Source organism: Cnephaeus nilssonii (assembly GCF_951640355.1).
Source record: "Cnephaeus nilssonii genome assembly, chromosome: 14".
NCBI lineage: Eukaryota > Metazoa > Chordata > Mammalia > Chiroptera > Vespertilionidae > Cnephaeus > Cnephaeus nilssonii.
In genome coordinates this window covers 50,063,771-50,086,633 of record NC_137085.1, presented here as the reverse complement: position 1 = coordinate 50,086,633, position 22,863 = coordinate 50,063,771, and the positions used below count along the sequence as shown (strand labels likewise).

General features: G+C 42.3%; 1 protein-coding gene across 5 annotated transcripts in view; it reads right to left on the bottom strand.

The window, feature by feature from the left end:
* The window catches only part of KDM4C (lysine demethylase 4C), a 332,885-nt gene that overhangs the window by 245,134 nt on the left and 64,888 nt on the right, over positions 1-22,863 (bottom strand). For all 5 annotated transcript variants that reach the window (XM_079790592.1, XM_079790594.1, XM_079790590.1 and 2 more), the window contains exons 5-6: positions 22,600-22,793; positions 1,617-1,666 (exon numbers count right to left, since the gene is read on the bottom strand). In XM_079790592.1, the coding sequence (XP_079646718.1) occupies positions 1,617-1,666; positions 22,600-22,793 (244 nt within the window). The remainder of the gene's footprint in view (positions 1-1,616; positions 1,667-22,599; positions 22,794-22,863) is intronic.

Sequence of the window (22,863 nt, the reverse complement as noted above, 5' to 3'; positions counted from 1 at the left end):
ACACTAAGACTTTATACTTGTTACTTGCCAAAATTATAATAATGTTTCTTACAAATGTGACATGTTACTGTTCTTTCTAATGCTCTTATAATTTGGAGGAAAGTAATTTTCAGATGTTATTAACAATTTCTCTTCAGAACTGTCAAGTCAAAGAATGGAGTTCCTCAGTATGCACATTTTGTTATTAAAAGAAGGCTACATACAGCAGGAACGAAATTCCTTTCATACTAGAAGGCAAACTTAACATTCCAATGAAACTTAGATTAGTACCTGACTAAAGGGGCAATATTCGCTGAGGATTTAATCCTGAATAAAGACCGAACATCTTCTGTTTAGTTGTTGCTCAGTAAATTTTACTTTCCCCTGGAAATAAGTCACTCTCAGCCTTTGTAAGGGTGGCTAGCAAAACAGAGAATGAGGCTGGCAGGAGGTGAATCTGATTATTCTCCCTGTGTAAGCAGATGAGGGCAAGGTTGCCTGGTATATCTTTCAGACAGAGAAGAAAAAAGGGAAGGTACTATCTGCAAACACAAGTGAACACAAAGTAAAATCATCAATCGGCTTCCCAGAAATAACTATGGATAAAGCCAAAAGATAATGATAAGATAATGATAATTCAAGTTCAAGTAAAGAATGTTTAAATTTGCCAGTCTAAGAAGACATACATTCTCACACTCATTCAGTAACCTGGGACCATTCATCTTCATCCTACTTACTAATAAAAGCCTAAGTGGTCATCAAGATAACTGCGCGCACAGTGGGCGCGGGCGCGGGTGGGTGGGGCTGGGCTTGACACTGCGTGTGTGGCACAGAGCCTGCCTGGGAGCCCAGGAAGAGCCGGGAGGAGGTGGGTCCCCTGGTTCTACGAGGCGAGGCCTGCCTGGGGGTCCAGTGAGGCCTGCCTGGGTATCCCCCAGCTCCGCATGGTGAGGCCTGCCTGGGGATCCTGGGGGTCCCACCTCCAAGCTCCGTGCAGGGGGGAGGCAGGACCCCCAGCTCCGGCCTACCTCTTTGGGACAATCCATCAAGGAGCCCCGGATGGGTGGGCGGGGCCTACCTCTTTGGGGCGATCGATCGCGGGGCTCCCGCACTGTGACAGGACACAGGCCAGGTTGGGGGACACCCCCCCCCCTCCGAGTGCACAAATTTCATGCACCGGGCCTCTAGTGTTTCCATAAGGGCAGTCCCAGGCTAACAGTGCCAAATGAGAACTGGGAGTCAGAAGTCTCTGTTGGTGAAATGATCCAGCAACATAAAAAGTATTCATAACACACCTGCACCCTTAGATGTGGCAACTTAAAAGAAGGAAAAATATTATCGACACAATGAAGTTAATACATTATATAAAAGAGAAAAATATTGGAAATAACCAAGATAGTTACATGCAGTCACTTGATGAAATACTAAGCAGCCAAGTAAAATAACCATGAATATTATGCAACCAGGAAAACTATGCATACATTAATGTGAAAAAAAGTTAAAATTATCCAATTAGAGAAACATTTAAAAGCTAATAACTTAAAAAAAATAAAATTAATTCATTGAGATTCTATACTGTAAGAAACCCTCAAAAACTATGAACCTATCTGGATGAGAAGCACAGAAAGCAAGTTTACCTTGAGCTAGTCGTTCAAGTCGTTTCCCATGCTCCGGGGGTATTGCATACCTAAAATTTTAAACATAAATGAAGATTTTAGGTTTATAACTGTTCAGCTACTTCCTAAACATATCTACTCCTAAATAATGTCATGTAAAAAAAAATTCAATAACAAAATATACTTAGATGAACTGAGTAGAGATCAGAAAAACAATCACAGAGTCATATCCCTTGGACAAAGGATAGAAGAAAAATAAACTCTTAGGTCACTTATTTCAATGCCAGGCTCACCATCCCAACCACATTTTAAAGATTAGGGAATAAAGAGCAGGAAACTGCTTAGTCAGGAGGCAGCTAGCCACAGCACGGAGACTAGACCTCTCTCCAAACACTCACAGCACCCCAAAAATCCAGGGCTATTTTGGGTTGTATGTTTTAGTTTTGTGGTTGGTTAGCTGGCCTTTATTTTTTAAGAAAACCTAGATTTGCTAGGTGTTTTTTAACCTTTTAAAATGTTCTTATTGACAAGCAGGATAGAACACAAAATTACTACAGCAACATTTAGATTTTTACCAAACCTTTCTATTGTACTTTTGAATAGACTTTAAATTTTTAAAAAATCATCAGCCATAAAAAGGCAGCTATTATTCATTTCATGATTATGTGACTTTTAAAATCTTGATTATAGACAAATAATTTTTCACCCTTGAAGAACAGAAATATTCATTTCTATTTCCTGGTGTTTTCAAAAGTGAAATACCTGAATTTATTTTCTGTAAACTTAATAACAAATTTTAAAACAATGATCTCATAATATATTATACAAATACTAAATTTTATAGGCAGTCTAATGAGGAAAATTAAGGATATTAAAAATGAAGTTAAATGATCATTTCATGTGTTAAGTAAAAATATGTTATTCCCAAGGCCTACATTTGCTGTTTACTAGCCCAAGTTACTTTTAAGTTCAAGTTACTTTTTACTAAAATAACTTTTCTAATTTTACTGAACACCACACTTGGTTGCATTTAAAGCCACTGATAACATATGCAAACCTTAATTGGATCCGATGTAACTAGGCAATTCTCTGAAAGAAAATTCAAGCATATATCCTGTTTCCTAAAGGCACCGCTAATGAAATTATTCCAACTGAATTAGGAAGATAAAATTTCAGCATAAATAAATGACAATCACTCAGTGTATATTTACAGTCACTTCATACTACTTTTTAATCCTTGGCTTATATCACCATATATACCCAGAAAAGAAAAAACATATATGTGCCCCAGACAGGGGGGTCACCTCCCCCATAACATACATACACACACTCATACACTGCCTCAACTTCCTGATCAGTTCAAATGTCTATTTCAATCAAAACTTTCTCTATCCCAAGATTTAAGCATCTCACAGGACTCCACATTTTTTAGCATGGTCTCCCCATTTTGCCCTGCCTTCTCTTCATTCCTCCTGGATAGTACCCAGGGCTGTAATGCATACAATCCACAGACTTGGGATGCTTAATTTCCAATTAAATGGCATGGGGTGGGGGGATCCAATATCCTAATATAACTGCCCTAAAAATTTAATTCCTATGATTGTTGCAGCCAGCACTGGAAATTATAATCTAATTATTTAATAAAAAGAAAAAATTAGTAATAAATAAAAGTCAACCAGGAAAAGGTTGCTCTGAATTAAGGGCAAAAAAGCCCTTTAAAAAACCTAAATTACTAGTATGCTTTCAAAAAGTTTGAAATCTTGCTTCTGTAATGACATCCAAAGTTTTGTTCATTTCTTCATGGAAACATTAAGCAATTCTCAATATATTTTTTAAATTATAGCATAAAAATACTGACTGCCTGCCCACCCCTGTGACACTTTGCCACCAGCATTTGGACATGATTAGCTCTTCTGCCTAAATACAGGGTGGGGCAAAAGTGGGTTTATAATTGTGAGTATGCAAAACAGAATTTACTCTTGTACTATTATTTATTAACTAGTGTCCCAGTGCACGGATTCATGCACATTGAAAGGAAATTAATTAGAAGAATTTTTAAATATATTTTATTGATTTTTTACAGAGAGGAAGGAAGAGGGATAGAGAGTTAGAAGCATCGATGAGAGAGAAAAATCTATCAGCTGCCTCCTGCACACCTCCTACTGGGGATGTGCCCGCAACCAAAGTACATGCCCTTGACCTGGGCATCTTTCAGTCTGAAGGCTGACGCTCTATACACTGAGCCAAACTGGTTAGAGTTAGAAGAAATATTTTAATATCACTATTCGCCCTTTCTCTATAATAGAAGTATCAACCAAATTCACAACTAACAATGACAGATCGAAACACACGCGTGCGATTGGCGAGAACTTTATATATATCGTGCACGTGCGAGCCAACTTAGCCTTTTATATATATACTAGAGGCCCAGTGCACGAAATTTGTGCCCGGAGGGGGGTGTCCCTCAGCTCAGCCTGCACCCTCTCCAATCTGGGACCCCTCGAGGGATGTCCGACTGCCCTCTCACAATCCAGGACTGCTGGCTCCCAACCGCTCGCCTTCCTGCCTTCCTGATTGTCCCTAACCACTCCCCTGCCAGCCTGATTGATGTCTAACTGCTCCCCTGCCAGCCTGTTTGCCCCCAACTTCCCTCCTCTGCCAGCCTGGTCACCCCCAACTGCCCTCCCTTGCAGGCCTGGTCCCTCCCAACTGCCCTCCCCTGCTGGCTTGATTGCCCACAACTGCCCTCCCTTGCCGGCCTGGTCCCTCCCAACTGCCTTCCCCTGCTGGCCATCTTATGGTGACCATCTTGTGCCCACATGGGGGAGGATCTTTGACCACCTGGGGGCAGCCATCTTGTGTGTTGGAGTGATGGTCAATTTGCATATTACTCTTATTATATAGGATAGAGGCCTGGTGCATGGGTGGGGGCTGGCTGGTTTGCCCTGAAGGGTGTCCCAGATAAGGGTGGGGGTTCCCTTGGGGTGTGGGGTGGCCTGGGCAAGAGGCCTGTGGTGGTTTGCAGGCCAGCCACGCCCCCCAGCGACCCAAGTGGAGGCCCTGGTATCTGGGATTTATTTATCTTCTATAATTGAAACTTTGTAGCCTGGAGCGGAGCCAAGCCTTCTGCTCGCTCTGTGGCAGCAGCCATTTTTGTTGGGATTTATTTATCTTGTATAGTTGAAACTTTGTAGCCTTAAGCGGAGGCCAAAGCAGGCCAGGACTGCAAAAACTTGGCTTCCTCCATCACCGGGGGCAACCCTAGCCTCCTGCTCTCTCCAGCTCTGTGGCTGCCGCCATTTTTGTTGGGATTTATTTATCTTCTATAATTGAAACTTTGTAGCCTTAAGCAGAGGCCTGGGCCGGCCAGGGTGTGTGGAAAGCTTGGCTTCCTCCATCTCTGGGGAAACCCAAGCCTCCCTCCTGCTCTCTCCGTGGCCACAGCCATTTTGGTTGGGTTAATTTGCATACTTGCTCCTGATTGGCTGGTGGGCATGGCTTGTGGATGTAGCAGAGTGGTGCTTAATTTGCATATTACTCTTTTATTAGATAGGATAGACTAGTGGCCCAGTGCACGAAATTCGTGGGGGGGGGGGGGGGTTGTCCCTCAGTCCGGCCTGCACCCTCTCCAATCTGGGACCCCTGGGGAGATGTCTGACTGCGGACCGGTGGCTCCTAACCACTCACCTGCCTGCTTGCCTGATCGCCCCTAACCACTCTGCCCGCCAGCCTTCTTGCCTGCCCTCCCCCCCCCCCCCCCGCCAGCCTGCTCGCCCCCAACTGTCCCCGCTGCCGGCCTGATCGCCCCTAGCTGCCTCTGCCTCAACCCCATCACCATGGCTTTGTGCGGAAGGATGTCGGGAAGTCTCCCGTTCTAATTAGCATTATTACCCTTTTATTAGTATAGATAAGCTTGCTTAATTAGACCTGCTTTCTGATTTAGCTAAACTTTTTCCAGCCCAGTGAAGCACCCCAACTTCTCTTTCAGGTAATTGTCAGCAACACAGCAGTAAATATCAACACGAAGCAGACTATTATTAGAGATGATGCAGGGAGAATAAAGAGTAAATATTTAACTGCAGCAGTGTTTGACTATATTCTGAACAGTGAGAAAACCTATAGTCATTTTAAAGTTCCACCATTACTTACTACTTTTCAGTTGTGTCAAGATTCTAAACTTTCTAAATCTCCATTTTCTAGCTAATGAAAAGAAAACAGGATTCCACTGAGTCTCCTACCTACCTACTCCAGGATTTCTGTGAGGATCAAAAGACATGGGAAAACACTTCACAGACATTTGGTTAAACTGTAAAATGTTTGCAACTGGCTATAAAGCAAGTCATGTTCCTGGGCTGAAGAAACTGCAAGGAGGCTAGTCACTAAGGAGAGAAGCCAGGCGTTGCTATGTGATGTCACTACCCAGCGCCCACAGTGACTGCTTCTGGGCTGGGCTGGGCTGGGCTGTGGACCGCATTTTGTGCCATGGGGTCTTGACAGCATTGGCTGCGATTTGGTAGGGTGTCACTCTGGGGTGGTGGCGGGGCCTGTGTCCCACTTGGGGGAAGCCGAGTGTTAGTTTGTTGGCACCAGGTCTGTGGTTTATTTTTAAATGGCCAGTGTGCATCATGGCAGCTCCTGCATTGAGCCTCTGCCCCCTGGTGGTCAGTGCACATCATAGCTACTGGTCGGACGGACACTTAGCATTTTATATATATAGATTACTGTATCGGTTCCCATACAAACAACTATAAACCTGCTTTTGCCCCACCCTGTAAATATAATAACAAACAAATAACTTTTCTGAGTCTTTCCTCCTGCTACCATCCATCTGCTTTCTTTTCTTCACTTTACACACACTACTTCCAATGGCTGCCACATTTTTTCCTCCCATTCACACTGGAGTTCAGTGTAATCTGGATCATACTTTCATCACTCTCAATATAGCTGCCTAGACAAAGGTTGTCACGTTTTTTAGTCTTTTTAAAAAATATATATGTTTTTTATTGATTTCAGAGAGGAAAGGAGAGGGAGAGAGAGGGAGAGAAACATCAATGATAAGAATCATTGTTCGGCTGCCTCCTGCATGCCCCCTACTGGGGATTGAGCCCACAACCTGGGCATGTGCGCTGACAGGGAATCGAGCCTGGGACCCTTCAGTCCGCAGGCCAATGCTCTATCCACTGAGCCAAACCAGCTAGGGCAGTCTTTATCTAATACTCATTTCCCTTCCGTTTCATGACCCCACTCATTTCCAGTGGTTTTCTACCTTCTGCTTGTGCCACACCTAACACTATGCTCCCTGGAGCTCCATGTTTCAGTGCTTCCACATTGTTCCAAGGGAATCACCTTCACTTAAGGCTTCAAAACCCAGATGGTCCATTCCACACATGTCTCCTGAGCTCTGAACCTCTAAAATGACCAGCAATTGAACAATTCCATTTGGTAGCCCTCTAACAATTTGTCTTCCATCATCTTCCTGCTTCTCCTCCAGAGTTCCCCATCCAATCAACTGCCCAAAAATGTGGGAGCTGTGGTGGCATTCCCCTTATTTAACCCATTCCCAAGTTTACATGTTCTACCTTTCACTTGTTCAAGAGCGGTTTTGTGAAACTGCCTACATTTCTCTAAACCCACTGAGACCATCTTAGTCACGTCACCATTCTCTGTCACACACATTACAATTGCAACCTGTTAGCTAATCAATCCTGCCTCAAGCTTTGCCCTTACTAGCCCATGGAGCCCAATCAGATCCTGTCAATTTGCTTCCCTATTTAAAATCTATCCAGCCTGTATGCAGAGGTGTTCACTACAGACATTAGTGACTTCAGTCAGAGGAGTCCTGCTTCTATGGCCCTGACCACCTCCTAGATGTTTCTATGTAAGTATCCCATCACTTCAAAAGTCTCAATGTACACAAGATGAAATTCATATTTCCTCCTTTAAGCTGGTATCTCTCCTAGCATTCCCATTTCCGTTCACATCTTCCCTTAGCCTTCCAAACTAGAACTATCTTCTTGATTTCTCATCACAAGTCTTATCCACTCTATAGCCCCAAAACCTCCCATTCATTTCCTGGCAGCATCACCTCAATTTCAACCTTGATCTGCCCACAGCTAGATTACAATCATAACTGAACTCCCTGCCTGTCTCTCCTGAGCAGCTATAGCCTCATGTTACTATCGGAGCATAAAAACCTTTATTCCTTACTGCCTGGCTTTCAAGACCCTACCCCTCTCCAATTCAGCCCTAGCCTTAAATATCAACAGTCCATTCTCAATAGGCTAGACTATGACTTATTCTATCAATCACTCGGGCTTTGACCTCATTCCTCACCTCAACCATCCCCTTCCATTCTGCTTCAAATCCCAACCTCCCAAATCCTGTGCCGATTCCCCCTCCTCCTGAAGCTTTCTTTAACCATCATAAACCTCAGCAATCTCACCCCTCTTCTTTCTACCAGACCCTTCTGTTACATTTTTCATGTAGTATTTATCATCTACTACTTTCCATAACTAGCTGCTGTTTCGTGTGCATAAATCACTTTTGTCTGATAAGCACTGAGTTCTGCGAAGGAGAGAATACCTACTGCAACCCAGAAACGTTCGCATGAATTGTCCTTTCTAACCCACCTGGTACATGACTGCCTAGTTCTCAGCCACGCACTCTGTTAAGTGCCACCATTGCTCAGTTATGGAGCTAACTTTATTGTTTGAAGATATAGATGTCTCATACTTTTTTGTGTACTTTGAAAACCACCAAATAAGATGCCCACCATTGTGTACCCTCAAGTACATATCAGTTTGTTGAAAATATTAATTGTTAATTTAAACTTTAGGAGTGTTCTTCTTTCATATAAAATGATATTGCAAACAGTTATGCTATAACATTAAGAAACTATGGATCACTAAGGATCTACCACTAATTATTTATAAGGTAATATTTTATTTAAAACCAGAGTCTTTTAAGAATTTAAAAAATATATATTTAATTTGAAGGCCAAAGAAAACAGGATAATCCCACTAAGCATATTTTCGGGTGGTGGTCTGCTCAAAAAATAGACCTAAAATGATGTTATCCTGGTGGTTGTAATATAAACACTATCTTGGACTAAAGAATGATAAGACTAACATTTCAAATTGTCAGTAGGTAAAACTGTATTAGATCCATTTCTATGATTTAGGTTTTCTCTATGAACTGGTCTCTGTATTTTTCTTTCCAAAATATGCTCAGTCCATCAGTCCACTAGAAGTGATTATCAGCACTTCTCAAAGGGTAACTACTATTTCTCAGATCACTTCCTCAGTCTCCCTAATTTCATTTGGAACCCCTGGAGCCATCACTAATATATTCAGAAACCAATGTTCTCAGCTCCATCCCCTATCTATACCTTTGTCACTGTGCTGTCTGACATCCAGGGCAGTCTTATCAAGCCCAGGGCACAGAGGGGATAACCCTTCCAGGTCCCAGGTCCATGCCATGCTCAGGCAGTTCAGTCCTAAAACAATGTTGTCCTCTACTCCCTCCCCCTGACTGAGGCTGAGTATGAAGTAGCCCTTTCCTCCTTAGTTTATTTCCTCTTCCTCTTGCTGTTTTGCTTACAGTCATCTCCCCTGAATAATGGGACTCAAATATCCAGGGACAGTTTTCTGATAGGTGACAATTCTAAACAAACCCTTCACCTTTTTTACTGGCATAACCTAACCTTCTGACTTTGCTTTCTATAGTTACTAAAAGGTTGAAAGTTCAGTTACTAAAGGGTTGAAAGCTACCACAATTATAATCAACATGATTAGAGCTCATCACGGCTACCATTTATTGAGCCTTTATAATATGTCAGACCTTGTGCTAAGATCCGGTACTAACACTTCTGTTTTATCGATAGGGAAAATAAGGCTTAGAGAAATTAATTTACTAACACAAAGTGGTAACAGAGTGACACCCAACCCCAGACCTATCTCACACCAAAGTCCAAGTTGTGCTCTCCAGCCCCATATTTCATTCATGTTCCCTCATCAATCACCACGAAGATGCCAACAGAAAAGAAGTAACAGGAGTCTTACCCTTTACAATAATTGCTGGATGGTGATCCAACTTTTGCAAGAAAATGTTCTATGCCTGATAGCAGACAGAACTTCCAATATCCATACAGAACAACACTTCTCCCAGCTATCCTTACCTTTACTCACCTTTAAAACACAATTTAAAAATTAAGGGTCTCAGGTTCGATTCTGGTCAGTTGCAGGCTCGATCCCCAGCCCCGAATGGGGCATGCAGGAGGCAACCAATCAATGTGTCTCTTTCACATGGATGTTTCTCTCTCTGTGTGTCTCTCCCCCTTCCTCTACTCTCTCTAAAAATCAATGGAAAAAATATCCATGGTAAGGGTTAAAAGAAAAGAAACAAACAAATAAAACCAAAAATCACTGAACAAAGATGCAATGTTTTATAACAAAATCAAACATTAATAAAACAGAAAAAGCCCAGCCAGTGTTGCTCAGTGATTGAGTGTTGACTATGAACCAGATGGTCAGATTTTGATTCCAGTGTGCGGTGTGCAGGAGGCAGCAGATCAATGATTCTCTCTCATTGTTGAAGTTTCTATCTCTCTCTCCCTCTCCCTTCCTCTCTGAAATCAATAAAAATATATTTTAAGCCGAAACTGGTTTGGCTCAGTGGATAGAGCGTCGGCCTGCGGACTCAAGGGTCCCAGGTTCGATTCCAGTCAAGGGCATGTACCTTGGTTGCGGGCACATCCCCAGTAGGGGGTGTGCAAGAGGCAGCTGATCGATGTTTCTCTCTCATCGATGTTTCTAACTCTCTATCCCTCTCTCTTCCTCTCTGTAAAAAATCAATAAAATATATTTTTAAAAATAAAAATAAAAAATATATATCTTTTTTAAATTAAATAAAGAAATCAAACGTAAAAAATGCCATTTCAGGAAGACACTAAGATATAACAACTTCAAAAAATTGGTGATAAAATAAATGCTCATAGGAGCTATATGCCTATAACAAAAATTTTCCAGAACCAATATTTTGCCCACAAAAAGCAATATTACCTTATATGGAAATCTTCAAAAATAGTATTATTTCCAAATGATCGTTTATTGATATGATAATTATACCATCCATGAATAAGATAAAGTGACTTAAAGGGTTCCACTACAATTGGCTTACAGAGTTTTACCACAATTAACTCCAACAAACTATTGAAGCATTTTGAAGGAGATTTTCAGTGATTAAAGTTTAATTTTCAAGGGAAAACTATCTACTCAGCTTTTTGTGGGGTGTTTTTTCTGGGTAATCCTCACGAGAGGATATTTTTTTCCATTGATTTTTCAGAGAGAAGGGAAGGGGAAAGAAAAAAAAAACATTGATGTGAGAAAGACACATTGATTGGTTGCCTCCCGAACCTGCCCAACTAGGTGAGGAATTGAACCTGCAACCCAGGTATGTGCCCTTGACCAGGAATCAAACCCTCAACCCTTTGGTCCACAGGCTGATGCTCCAACCACTGAACCACACCAGCCAGGGCTCTACTCAGCTTCCTTACAGTCAGAAACCTCTGAGAATTGAGAAGCTTTCAGAAGTGTGCATTACACAAAGCAACCAAGCCACCCAAAGATAACTCAAGCAGCCAGCAAAACAAGTAACAAAGCCTTAAAAAAAAAAAAAAAGTCAATGGTCACCTGTTTGTGCCAACACTTGACATTCCTTAGTAGAGTTAATTTTCTTCATTAGGTAGACAGAGAAATAACTTATAGGAGCTGAAGACAAGGAAGACAACCCATCTAATTCAAATCCTTTTTGATTCATGTCTTCCAAAAAAATATTCACTTTTTTCTTTTTTTACACTTCAATGATTGTTAAATGGGTTTTGTCTCTGATCAGAAAATCATTTCTGAGATCATGCAACTGGATGCTATGTCCTCTTTTATGTTGCAAAAGAAAATTCCAGCAGCTTTATGCATTAGTCCTCAAATGAATAAACCGTGTATGGAGCCCCCACAAATAAGCAGTCATTTGGAGGAAAGGAGAAGGGATGGACTCACAACAATTGGCTATATTAGATTTGAGTGTATTGTCTCTGGACTTCTCTCAGGCAAGCAATCAAATCTGTTATCACTGACAGTCCCAAAACAGTGGAGTGACTAAAACTTTCTAACGAATCCTATCTAATAATAGACAAATATGCAAATTGACCATACCTCTGACACACTCACAAGCCACGCCCACAAGCCACGCCCACCATCCAATCAGAGCGAGTATGCAAATTAACCCAAACCAAGATGGCTACAGCCACAGAGAGCAAGGGTTCCTAGGTAACAGAGGAAGCCAAGCTTTCTGCCAGTGCCTCCACTCAAGCTACAAAGTTTCAATTATAGAAGGTAAACAAATTCAAACAAATGGCGGCAGAATGGAGCTTGAGAGAGCAGGCCAGGGTTGCCGGCGGCAACAGGGGAAGCAAAGCTTTCCACACACCCTGGCCGGGCCCATCCGCTTAAGGAAACAAAGTTTCCATTATAACCCCAACACAAATGGCTGTGGGCCTCGGAGGGAGCCCCAGGCTTGGCTCTGCTCCAGGCTACAAAGTTTCAATTGTAGAAGGAAAATAAATCCCAGATACCAGGGCCTCCGCTTGCGTTGCCAGGGGGCGTGGCCCACCTGCAAACCACCACAGGCCCCTCGCTCAGGCCGCCCCACGCCCCAAGGGAACCCCACCCTGATCAGGGACACCCTTCAGGGCAAACCAGCTGGCCCCCACCCCTGTACCAGGCCTCTATCCTATCTAATAAAAGAGTACTATGCAGATTGATCATCACTGCAACACACAATATAGCTGCCCCCATGTGGTCAAAGATCCTGCCCCCATGTGGACACAAGATGGCCACCACAAGATGGCCAGCAGGAGAGGGCAGTTGGGAGGCACCCGGCCTGCAAGGGAGGGCAGTTGAGAAGGACCAGGCCTGCAAGGGAGGGCAGTTGGAGGTGATCAACCCTGCAGGAGAGGGCAGTTAGGGGTAACCAGGCCGGCAGAGGAGGGAAGTTGGGGGCAAACAGGCTGGCAGCAGAGTGGTTAGGGGGTGATCAGGCTGGCAGGCAGAAGCGGTTAGGGGCAATCAGGAAGGCAGGCAGGTGAGCAGTTGGGAGCCAGCAGTCCTGGATTGTGAGAGGGATGTCCGACTGCCCGTTTAGGCCCGATCCAGGGATCGGGCCTAAACGGGGAGTCGGACATCCCTTGAGGGGTCCCAGATTGGAGAGGGTACAGGCTGGGCTGAGGGACAACCCCCCTCCGTGCACGAATTTCATGCACCGGGCCTCTAGTAGTTTTTATAACTTCTTAAAATGTCCTATGCATTAGGTTTAATCCTATTCATGGCAACAGACAAGAGTCATGACTATTATTTTACAGGTTAATTTTGTAATATTAACAAGGAAGGAGGCGCCACCCCAGGGCAGCCTGTGACCCAGGCCCGAGCAACAATGACGCCTCCAACCCTGGGTCTCAGTGACTCACACAAGAGACGGGCGCAGGGTCCAAGCAGGGAAAAGCCGGGGTCCTCCCCAGACAGTGCACCTTTCCTCTGATACAGCCAGGGAGAGCCGGGCCAGGAAGAAAAATAAAGGCAACACACTGAGAGGCGTGGAGGTGGGTGGTCCTTTCGCAGAACCGACAAGATGGCGGAAGTGGAGCAGAAGCAGGGACCTCGTTCAAGTTCAGCGGCAGGGACCTCACTCAAGTCCAGATGCGTGGACCTCCACCGCCACTGGGCCCCGTGTGGGAACGGAGGCAGCAGAACAGCGCCCCGCAGCGGCGGCGGCGGAACCAGCATCGCCGCTGAAGCGCCTGAGCAAGCCAAGGAAGAGGCGCTGCCTATGGAGAAACCCGAGGTGGTGAGGAGGTGGGCACCAAGGTGGGTGGATACAATGGCAAGACCTTCACCCAGGTGGAAGTCAAGCCTGAGATGATTGGCCACTACCTGGGTGAGATCTCCATCACCTACAGGCCGGTGAAGCACCACCGGCCTGGCATTGGAGCCACCCACTCCTCCCACTTCATCCCTCTCAAGCACCCAATATAAACACAGACTTGAGAGAGGTGGGGGTGGAGCGGGAGAGAGTCTTCCCTCTGAGATCCCTCAGAGTCCTCCGTTTTTTAAGTGGAACAGAAAAACACCTCCCTGAAATATCTGTTGTCTGGATTACCTGAGATGATTTCTTAAAGTCATTAGCGTAATTCCTGGCACACAAAGAACAACATCACTAAATTAAATGGAGTTACCAAAGACAGACAACATACTTCATCACCCTAGTCAAGCCCTACTCCTTGAAATGTAAGTCTACAAAAATGAACATATGTGGACCCAAAGAAGTAACAAATCTATTTGCAAGTCTCCCTGTGGAAGTGAAATCACACACACACACACACACACACACACACACAGGGAAAAAAAAGGCTACTTTCCTATATCCTCAAGTCAAAACAGTATTTTTGCAAAATAAATATCATATAATATGTATCTTCTACAAAGTACTACACTACCTAAAGAGGAAGATTAAACGGTCTGAAAAGAAAGATGGGAAATATGGGGCGGGGGCGGGGGGGGGAGAGAAGCTAGGCCAAAAAAATTGTGAACTGCTACCTCTGTCACAGTAATGTGCAAAGCTAATAGCACTAATGCTTGTTTTCCATTAACTACATGGCATTACATTAACCTGATTTTTCCCTAAAAGTTATGGATTTGATTCGAAGAGGTTTCTCCTGGTTCATGTAGGTGGTAGTGTTTGCTTTAAGTGAAAGAGCAATAACAAGGCAATATGAGGCATCCTGAAGGAATTTACAAAGCCCTAATATGCTTATCAGAGGCATCAAAAGTATTTAATTAATGTAAGTTTACATTAATTACCCACAATTACCCATCAGTTAGTGTAAAGGCATTACATCTCAGCATTTCAGGGAAAAGAATAAGATTTACTTTCAAAATCACCAACACTAGACCTCATGAGCTTCCTTTAGGGCAGCAGTCGCCAAACTTTCGGACCTCACGGACCACCAGTGGTTCGGACCACTGGTTGGCGACCGCTGCTTTAGGCAACTCTGTGCTGAGCAAGGGTCTGGACTACAGGCATGTGAATGTGGTTGTGTTTATCTCCAAGCCAGGCTCTGCTCTAAGTGAAATTTGATCAATAAAAATTATTCCTATCATTTATCATTGTACTCTCTTCTTTCTATAAAAATAGCTAGTGCATGAGCACAAAATTAATACCATACTTTTTTGGGATTATTTCCAATTTTTTAAATATTTTTTAAAAAATATTTCTAACAATATATACAGAGTATGCCTACAAATAATGAGATAACTTACCCAGTTAATGTTATGTAATACTTAAATTTAAAAGTATTAATTAAAGGCCTTGGCCAGGTAGCTCAGTAGGTTAAAGCTTTGTTCCGATACGCCAAGGTTGCAGGTTCTATCCCCTGGCAGGGCACATAAATACACAACCACTGAGTGCATAAATAAGTAGAAGAACAAATCAATGTTTGTCTCTCTCTCACTCTCTCTCCTTCTCTCTCTATCCCCCTTCCTCCCTATATCTTCCTTTCCCTCTCCCTCTCCTTCTCTCTCTAAAATCAATTTTTAAAGTATTAATTAAATATTTTGGGGGGCCCTGACCAGGTATTTCAATTGGTTACAGCATCATCCTCATACCCAAGGTTGTGGTTTCAATCCCTGGTCAGGGTACATACAAGAATCAATCAATGAACGCATAAATAAGTGGAACAACAAGTCAATGTTTCTCTTGCACTCTATCTCCCTTTCTCTCTCCCTAAAATTGATAAATAAAAAATTTAAAAATAAAGTCTTGTTTTTATTTATAAAGCAATTTTCTCTAAGTAGAGTAAATAAAACCAGAAACAAGTCACTATTACTTTGAAGAGTATTTTTTCTATACAAACCATCAAAAGGATACAGCTTTTACCACTACCCAATTAGTCTAACATTTTCAATGAGAACATATTAATGAGGCTAAATTTATCAAATATGTAAGTTAAAAGTAGGGGTTAGTAGCATGGGTTACTAATTCAATGTATCGTTAAATATTACTAAGCTGTCCAATCCCTAAAGTAATGTTCTACTGTAGGTGTTTAAAGAAAAAAAGAAACTCAAGAAGGAGACTGTTCATTTAAGAAAAATTTATTGGCCCTAGCCAGTTTGGCTCAGTGGATAGAGCGTTGGCCTGCAAACTGAAAGGTCCCAGGTCCGATTCCGGTCATGGGCACATGCCCGGGTTGTGGGCTCAATCCCCAGTGAGGGACTTGCTGGAGGCAGCTGATCCATGATTCTCTCTCATCATGGATGTTTCTATCTCTCTCTCCCTTCCTGTCTGAAATCAATAAAAAAAAAAAAAAAGAAAAAAAAATTTATTGAGTACCTTCTATGTGTCAGACACAGGAGACGTGCCAGTGAACAAGACAATTAGGTTCTCCCCCACCCAGGATCTCACATTTTTTTTATTTTTGTTTTTTTATTTTTTGTTTTTGTTCTGTTAATCCTCACCCAAGGATATTTTTTCTGTTGATTTTTAGGGAGAGTGGAAGAGACAGAGGAAAAGACAGAGAGAAACATCACTGTGAGAGAAACACATCGATTGGTTGCCTCCTGCATGAGCCCTGACCAAGGCCCGGACCAGGGAGGAGCCTGCAACCAAGGTACATGCCCTTGACCGGAATCGAACCTGGGACCATTTGGTTCGCAGGCCAATGTTCTATCCACTGAGCCAAACCGGCTAGGGCAAGAGCTCACATTTTGTTGGAAAAGATGCTTAGGTCAATATGACACCATATAACTTACTTGTTGGTTTGTTTGTTTGTTAAAGTAAGACTTGAATTCTAAAATGCAACAATAATCAAATATATAGTTATTTGCAAACAGCTTCTCCTCTATCCCAGGAAGAAAGAAGGGGTAGGGGGTCCTAGCTGGTTTGGCTCAGTGGATAGAGTGTCACCCTCTGGACCAAAGGATCCCAGATTCGATTCCGGTCAAGAGCATGTACCTTGGTTGCAGGCCAAGCCCGGGCCTGGTCGGGGCTTGTGCAGGAGGCAACCAATCGATGTGTTTCTCTCATATCAATATTTCCCTTTCCTTCTCCCTTCCACTCTCTCTAAAAATCAATGGAAAATATCCTCAGTTGAGGATTTAAAAAAAAGAAGGGGTAGTGGTGAGATGAGAGGGAGTGAATGGAGGGCAGGAAAGATGAAGAGAGAAGATGAGACAGACACCCAGTAGGAGCAACTGATCTCCTGGATTGAGCCATGCTTCTAGCTTATCCCAACTACTTACAATGGAAAACAGCCTTTTTGCTTAAGGTGGGGTTCTGCCTCTTAGAACCAAGAATTCTTATTAATATAAAATCAGTAAGGTCTTATATATAACCTCATACATGAACTTCTACGTGACATGCACTATGTATCTGGTAACTGTATGAAATATGTTAACATCTATTGAGCACTTTCGATATATCAGGAGCTGTGGTATATGCTATGTACAGTTATTTTATTTCATCCACACAACCACCTTACAAAGTGGGCATCAGAACCATATGAGTGTCTAACAAGAGGAAATTGAGGTTATCTAACAATTGCTCAAGGTCACATCTCACTAAAAAGTAATGCCAGAACTCAAAACACAACATGCTGGTACAAAAGCTGGTACGCTCCTCCTATGTGGAATCTAAGTAACATGAACGGAGTGAATCCAAAGATATGGAAGATGGAACAGAGTGCGGAATCTCAGAGGGAAGGGGGCGGGGGGTAATCAATCAAAGACCTTGTATGCATATATGCATAACCCATGGACACAGACAAGAGGCTGCTAAAGGCCTGGAGTGGGAGGCAGGCCAGCTGGAGGGGGGTCAATGGGGGTGGGGGGGGGGGGGGAAGAGACATATGTAATACTTGCAACAATAAAGAATTATTTTTTTAAAAAGCTGGTGCTCTTTTTTTCCCCCCTCTGGTCTATTTTGTTCCAAACACATGGAAGCATGGAACAGACTGAGGTATCCCAGAGGGAAAGGGGAGGTGGGGGAGAGGAGATTAACCAAAGAACTTATATGCAAAAAAGAAAGAAAGAAAAGAAAAGAACTTAGATGCACACTAGAGGCCCAGTGTACAGATTCATGCACCTGTGGGGTCCCTTGGTGTGGCCTGCAGGGATTGGGCCTAAACGGGCGGTCCAACATCCCCCAAGGGATGTGGTAGTGCACGAAGCCGCAGGCGGATGGGGAGGAGCCTGAGCCCTGGCGCCACTCTGCTCATCCTGGCCCCACTGCACCTGCCACCGCAGCTCCGCTCGGTAGGCTCGCTGCTGCTCCGCTGCGGTCTCCTGGCGGGGCGATACCGGCGCTGAGAAGCAGCCGTGGGCTAGCGCTCAGTCTCAATGCCAGTCCCCATCCCGGTCCGGTCCCAATGGGGGAGGGGCACGCAGTGGGAGTGTCCACGGGAGAGGCTCCAGCCACCATGGCTGCAGAGCCTGGTTTCTAGCTAAGCGGCACTTCCCCTGTGGGAGCACGCAGACCACCCCAGGTGCAGCTCCAGCATTGAGCGTCTGCCCCCTGGTGGTCAGTGCGCATCATAGCGACCAGTCATTCTAGTGGTTTCACCGTGAAGGTCACTTAGGCTTTTATTAGATAGATAGATAGATAGATAGATAGATAGATAGATAGATAGATAGATATGCATAACCCATGGACACAGATAATAGTGCAGTGAAGGCAGGGGAGGTTGCTAGGGGGCGGGTAAGAGGGATATCCGTAATACTTTCAAAAATAAAAGATAAATTAAAAAAAAACAAAAACAGCTGGTACTCTCAAATATTACAAAACATTAAAAAACCCAGCCAGCATGGCTCAGTTGAGCATAGACCCATGAACCTGGAGATTACTGTTTGATTCCAATCAGAACATATGCCTGAGCTGTGGGCTCAATCCCCAAAAGGGGGCATGCAGAGGCAGCCGATCAATGTTTCCCTCTCATCTATGCTCGCTCTCTCTCTCTCTCCCTCTCCCTTCCTCTCTCTGAAATCAATTAAAAAAACACTAAAAAATGATTCATTTAAAAAAGCATCAAACTAAGTTTATATTTATTCTGAATAATCTGACATCACTTATTCCTGCATGGCATTTTAACAAAATCTCAGTTTGTTGAATAAAATTTAACCAAATCCATAACATTCAGAAAAACCTTCTCTCTTGATTTTAGACCTTTCCACAGCTTAAGACATGTCTTCTTAAACCTCACCTCTCTCATTCTCTACAGAGTAAATCTGAAAGTCTCTTATTCATTGTGTTTGGACATGGACTTGGAAAGGAGGATTCAAGACATCATCTAATTCTATATCCCCAGCAGTTAACCACTACCGTAAGCACAGGATGCTTGGGAGAATTATATTGTATCCTTGAAACTTCCAATCTATTATATGCCAAATTTAGACTTAAAGTAATTACTATGACCAAAAAACAAGGGGGATTCATTTTTATAAGGTTATTAAAATAATGGTAATTATAAATATTTGGATAGTACTTTACAGATTACAAAGCACTTTCACACAGAGTATATCCCTGGACCCTTCTAGCAATCCTATAAGTAGACAGTGAATAAATCATGCCTCCATTTGGCAGTTAAAGAAATTTATGATTAAAGTCATACAGTGTTTTGCCCTAAGTCATTCAGCTGGTAAGTGACAGATTGGGATTTTAAAACAGGTCTTCTTGCTCCCAAGTCAATATTAATTCAAAAAATAATAAATACCACTGACTACCAGAGCAGTTTTCTATCTGCTTACTTTAAGCATTCTTTTCCCCTTAAACCTTTATGCCATAAATGTTTAAATAAATCATCAGCCCCTCTGAAAGTCTCTTCAGTACATCCCTGTATTCATGAAAACTTACTAAGCAAAATCTGCCATATATAGTGCCCATAAAAGTATGTCTCAGGGCTCCCACCTGGGGCTGTGCATATTCTGTAGCTACTCAGAAATCTCAGGAAACTTGGTGTTCTTAATCGTTACATTTTAGACAAGAATCTTTATAACGTGTGTGTGTGTGTGTGTGTGTGTGTGTGTGTGTGTGTGTGTGTGTGTTTCCTTCTCTGCCCTTAAACAGATTGATCTAAAAAGACTTCAGGCAAAAATCTAAGGGATACAGGGGCAGAGGAGAGCAGTGTAGACATGGAAGTAGGGAGGGGATTCTAGGCAGCAGTCTTTGCAATAATCATACCAAAAACATGGTATGAAGAACTGAAGATGAAGAAGCAGAAGTTCATCGCCAGCCTGTAAGGCCAGAGAGAAGGAGGAAGACACAGCCAGGAAAGAGATGTCAAGCTCAGGAGAGGTCACCCCTGGAGAAGAGTAAAGGCAACTGTTTCAGATCCAACTCAACAAGCAGAGGCCAGCAGGAAAGAAAACCAGTGTGTGCTCATGTGCACACACACCTACATCACTGTGTCATCCTCTCACTTTGTAGAGTAAGTGAAAATATTCCTATGGTTGGAGATCATACTGGTTAACCTTGTCATTTTGTGGGTGAGGAAATTACAAGTACAGTTATCTGTCCAAAGCCAAATGTTAGTAGAATAAGGACTAGAGCCCTGATTGCTGGTCCCTTGTGTCTTAGCTCTGCCACACACACTCCCTGCCTCCAAATATATATATGAATTTGTATTGCTTCTACCAACTTTCAAAGCTCACTTTAAATATATTATGATGATTACTAAAGTGAATTTTAATGATGATTGAGTTTACCTCAAAGTATTTAACGCTGAGCTAATATAATCTTTCATAAATCTACTGGGAAATATACTTACAGTCATTTATATCACTCTTTTCCTACAGTAGTTATCTTAGAAAATGGAATGTAGATTAGCTGTCATACTCACTGCTGTGTTTTATTACTTTATCATTATAAATAATGGCCAAGGTTAAAGATAATAGTGTTATTATAAATCTACCCTTAATGCATAGAATGGAGTCTATATGCTTAATAACTAATAGAGTAATTAAATACTGAAAATATACATGCTGGAAGGAAGAAATACCTTGGATACTAGCATAATGATTCTCACAAACTGCAGTGCTCCTTCCCAAAGACACAAGATTTTAGAATCAGTCCGTTTCCTGACCAGAATATTCTCCCCTAAGTGATCTTTAGGAGACAACATAATACTGTTCTCAAGACAAGAGGAAAGAATAATCTTCCTCCATAAGAAAATAGGAACCGCATCTCTAACTCCTCTAATACTAAAAACTCAAATTAATGTCCCAAGCATTCTCATTAATTAATATCTAACAAACCTCCAGAAAAGTTTTGCTACTAACGTTTCATTTTTCTTAAAGGAAATATAGTATATTCTAGTAGTTACCTAAATACTACTAGATTTCACCAACATGTTGATTTATCCACTTCATTTAATTTTATCCACTCTGAAAGGGGGTGTCAGAAAGCATGGAGATCACTGTCCAGGAGCCTATGCACTACTTCGTAGTATTTCTCAAAGTCTCCAAGAGCTAAGTCCCAAAAGTACTAAAGGATGACAGATGTTTAGAAAGTTGTTGAAGAAAGATGACAAATACAGACCCACAGGGCCTCGAGTGTGTGCTCACAACTGAGCCTCCTGTAAACAACTGTGAAATGAATAATCCCATCACACTGTCATAAAACCTCTCAACATCCTAGACCATGTATTCAAAATGTTTAAGTTTGATTTATTCCATTAAAAGAGAAGAATGCTAAGAATTAACCAGATTAAATGTGCTTACCTTTAAAATAAGTTAAACAGCCCTGGTCAGTTTGGCTCAGTGGAAAGAGCTTCCCACTAAGTTTTTTTAGATGAAAAAAACTCGACAGCAAACTAAGAACTGCCTGGATTTCTCTTGTATATCCTAAGAACTTTGCCCTTCCACCTAATACTTTCCTTCCAATTAGATGTCATTTTCAATCATAAGGAAGTTTTCCTATATTTGAATTTTTTGGAGAAAGCTTACCATTTCTCATTTCACCGAATGATAAAACCTCAATAGCAAGATTGGACTAGAACTTATACACTGTATTTATACACTGAACTCATGATCAGCAGAACTTGAAAGAAACCATTCTCTTTGAATTGGAACCAAGAAAGCTGCTGGGCTGGCACAATACCTGAAGAGCGTCCTAAGTGTTCATTAGAACATCCTATTTCCTGTTGTCCAGATTATGCTTCATATGCTTCTGCCTGTGTGTTACCCTGATGTAAATGTATTAAAGAAAGTAGGCTGATATTATAGAAAATAGACTTAACTCTTTAAAACATGAAAATGCCTGACCACAAAGGATACCAGGGTTAGCAGGCTAATAATTACAAATGTGCAATGAATGTACTATATAATGCATTTTAGAGAGCAGTAACTCTTAAGAAAAATGAGAAAATAAGTTCAGAAACAGAGGAAACTGCAAGTTAAGAACACATATCAACATTCAATTGCTCTCTGACCCAGGCCTATTACTCAAAGAGCGGTAACAGACCTCCTGATTCATCTTTCCTCTCCCTCCAGCCACCACATACTATATAGAAATGGTCATTTATTTAGAGGAGGCTGGACTGGAAGGTTATTAAGATTATTTGATACTTTACATCCAGGAAGTCAACTTTCCCATACACCTTCCAACAAATGGTCAGATAAGTAAAGATGCCTAACAAATTCTTCAAGACTAAAATATCTAACAACGCATCACACACATATACACATAATGGTCTGTAGGCAACTTTAATAGACAAGTCACCACTAGCTTCATGACTTTGAGCAAAAACCTGGGGAAAGTGGAAGACAATTCATTATTACAGTCAAAAACTTTCTTACAGCTCATATTAAATCTGATTCCACCAAGGGAAAAACATCCTCTTCAATAGGTTATAGTGCCTTGCCCAAACTTCAAAATTCCAAAGCGAATGAATATTAAACATGTAACTTGCCAAGACTTGGGCTCTCCAAAGTGGAGATAATTAATGCTGTAGAGGTCCATATCCTCGGTGTGCCACGCGAATGTGGTTTTCCACATGCCAAAATAGAGATACGGGGTATTTACACCCTCAATAGAAATACCGCACTCTTCCTCAACCACATCCAAGATAGTATTTAGGCGAGCTATGTTCCATTCATCCACACCCTGGAACCAGGAGAGAGAGAGAAAAAAAATCAAACATTATTACACTAGTAAAGACAACATTTACTAATCA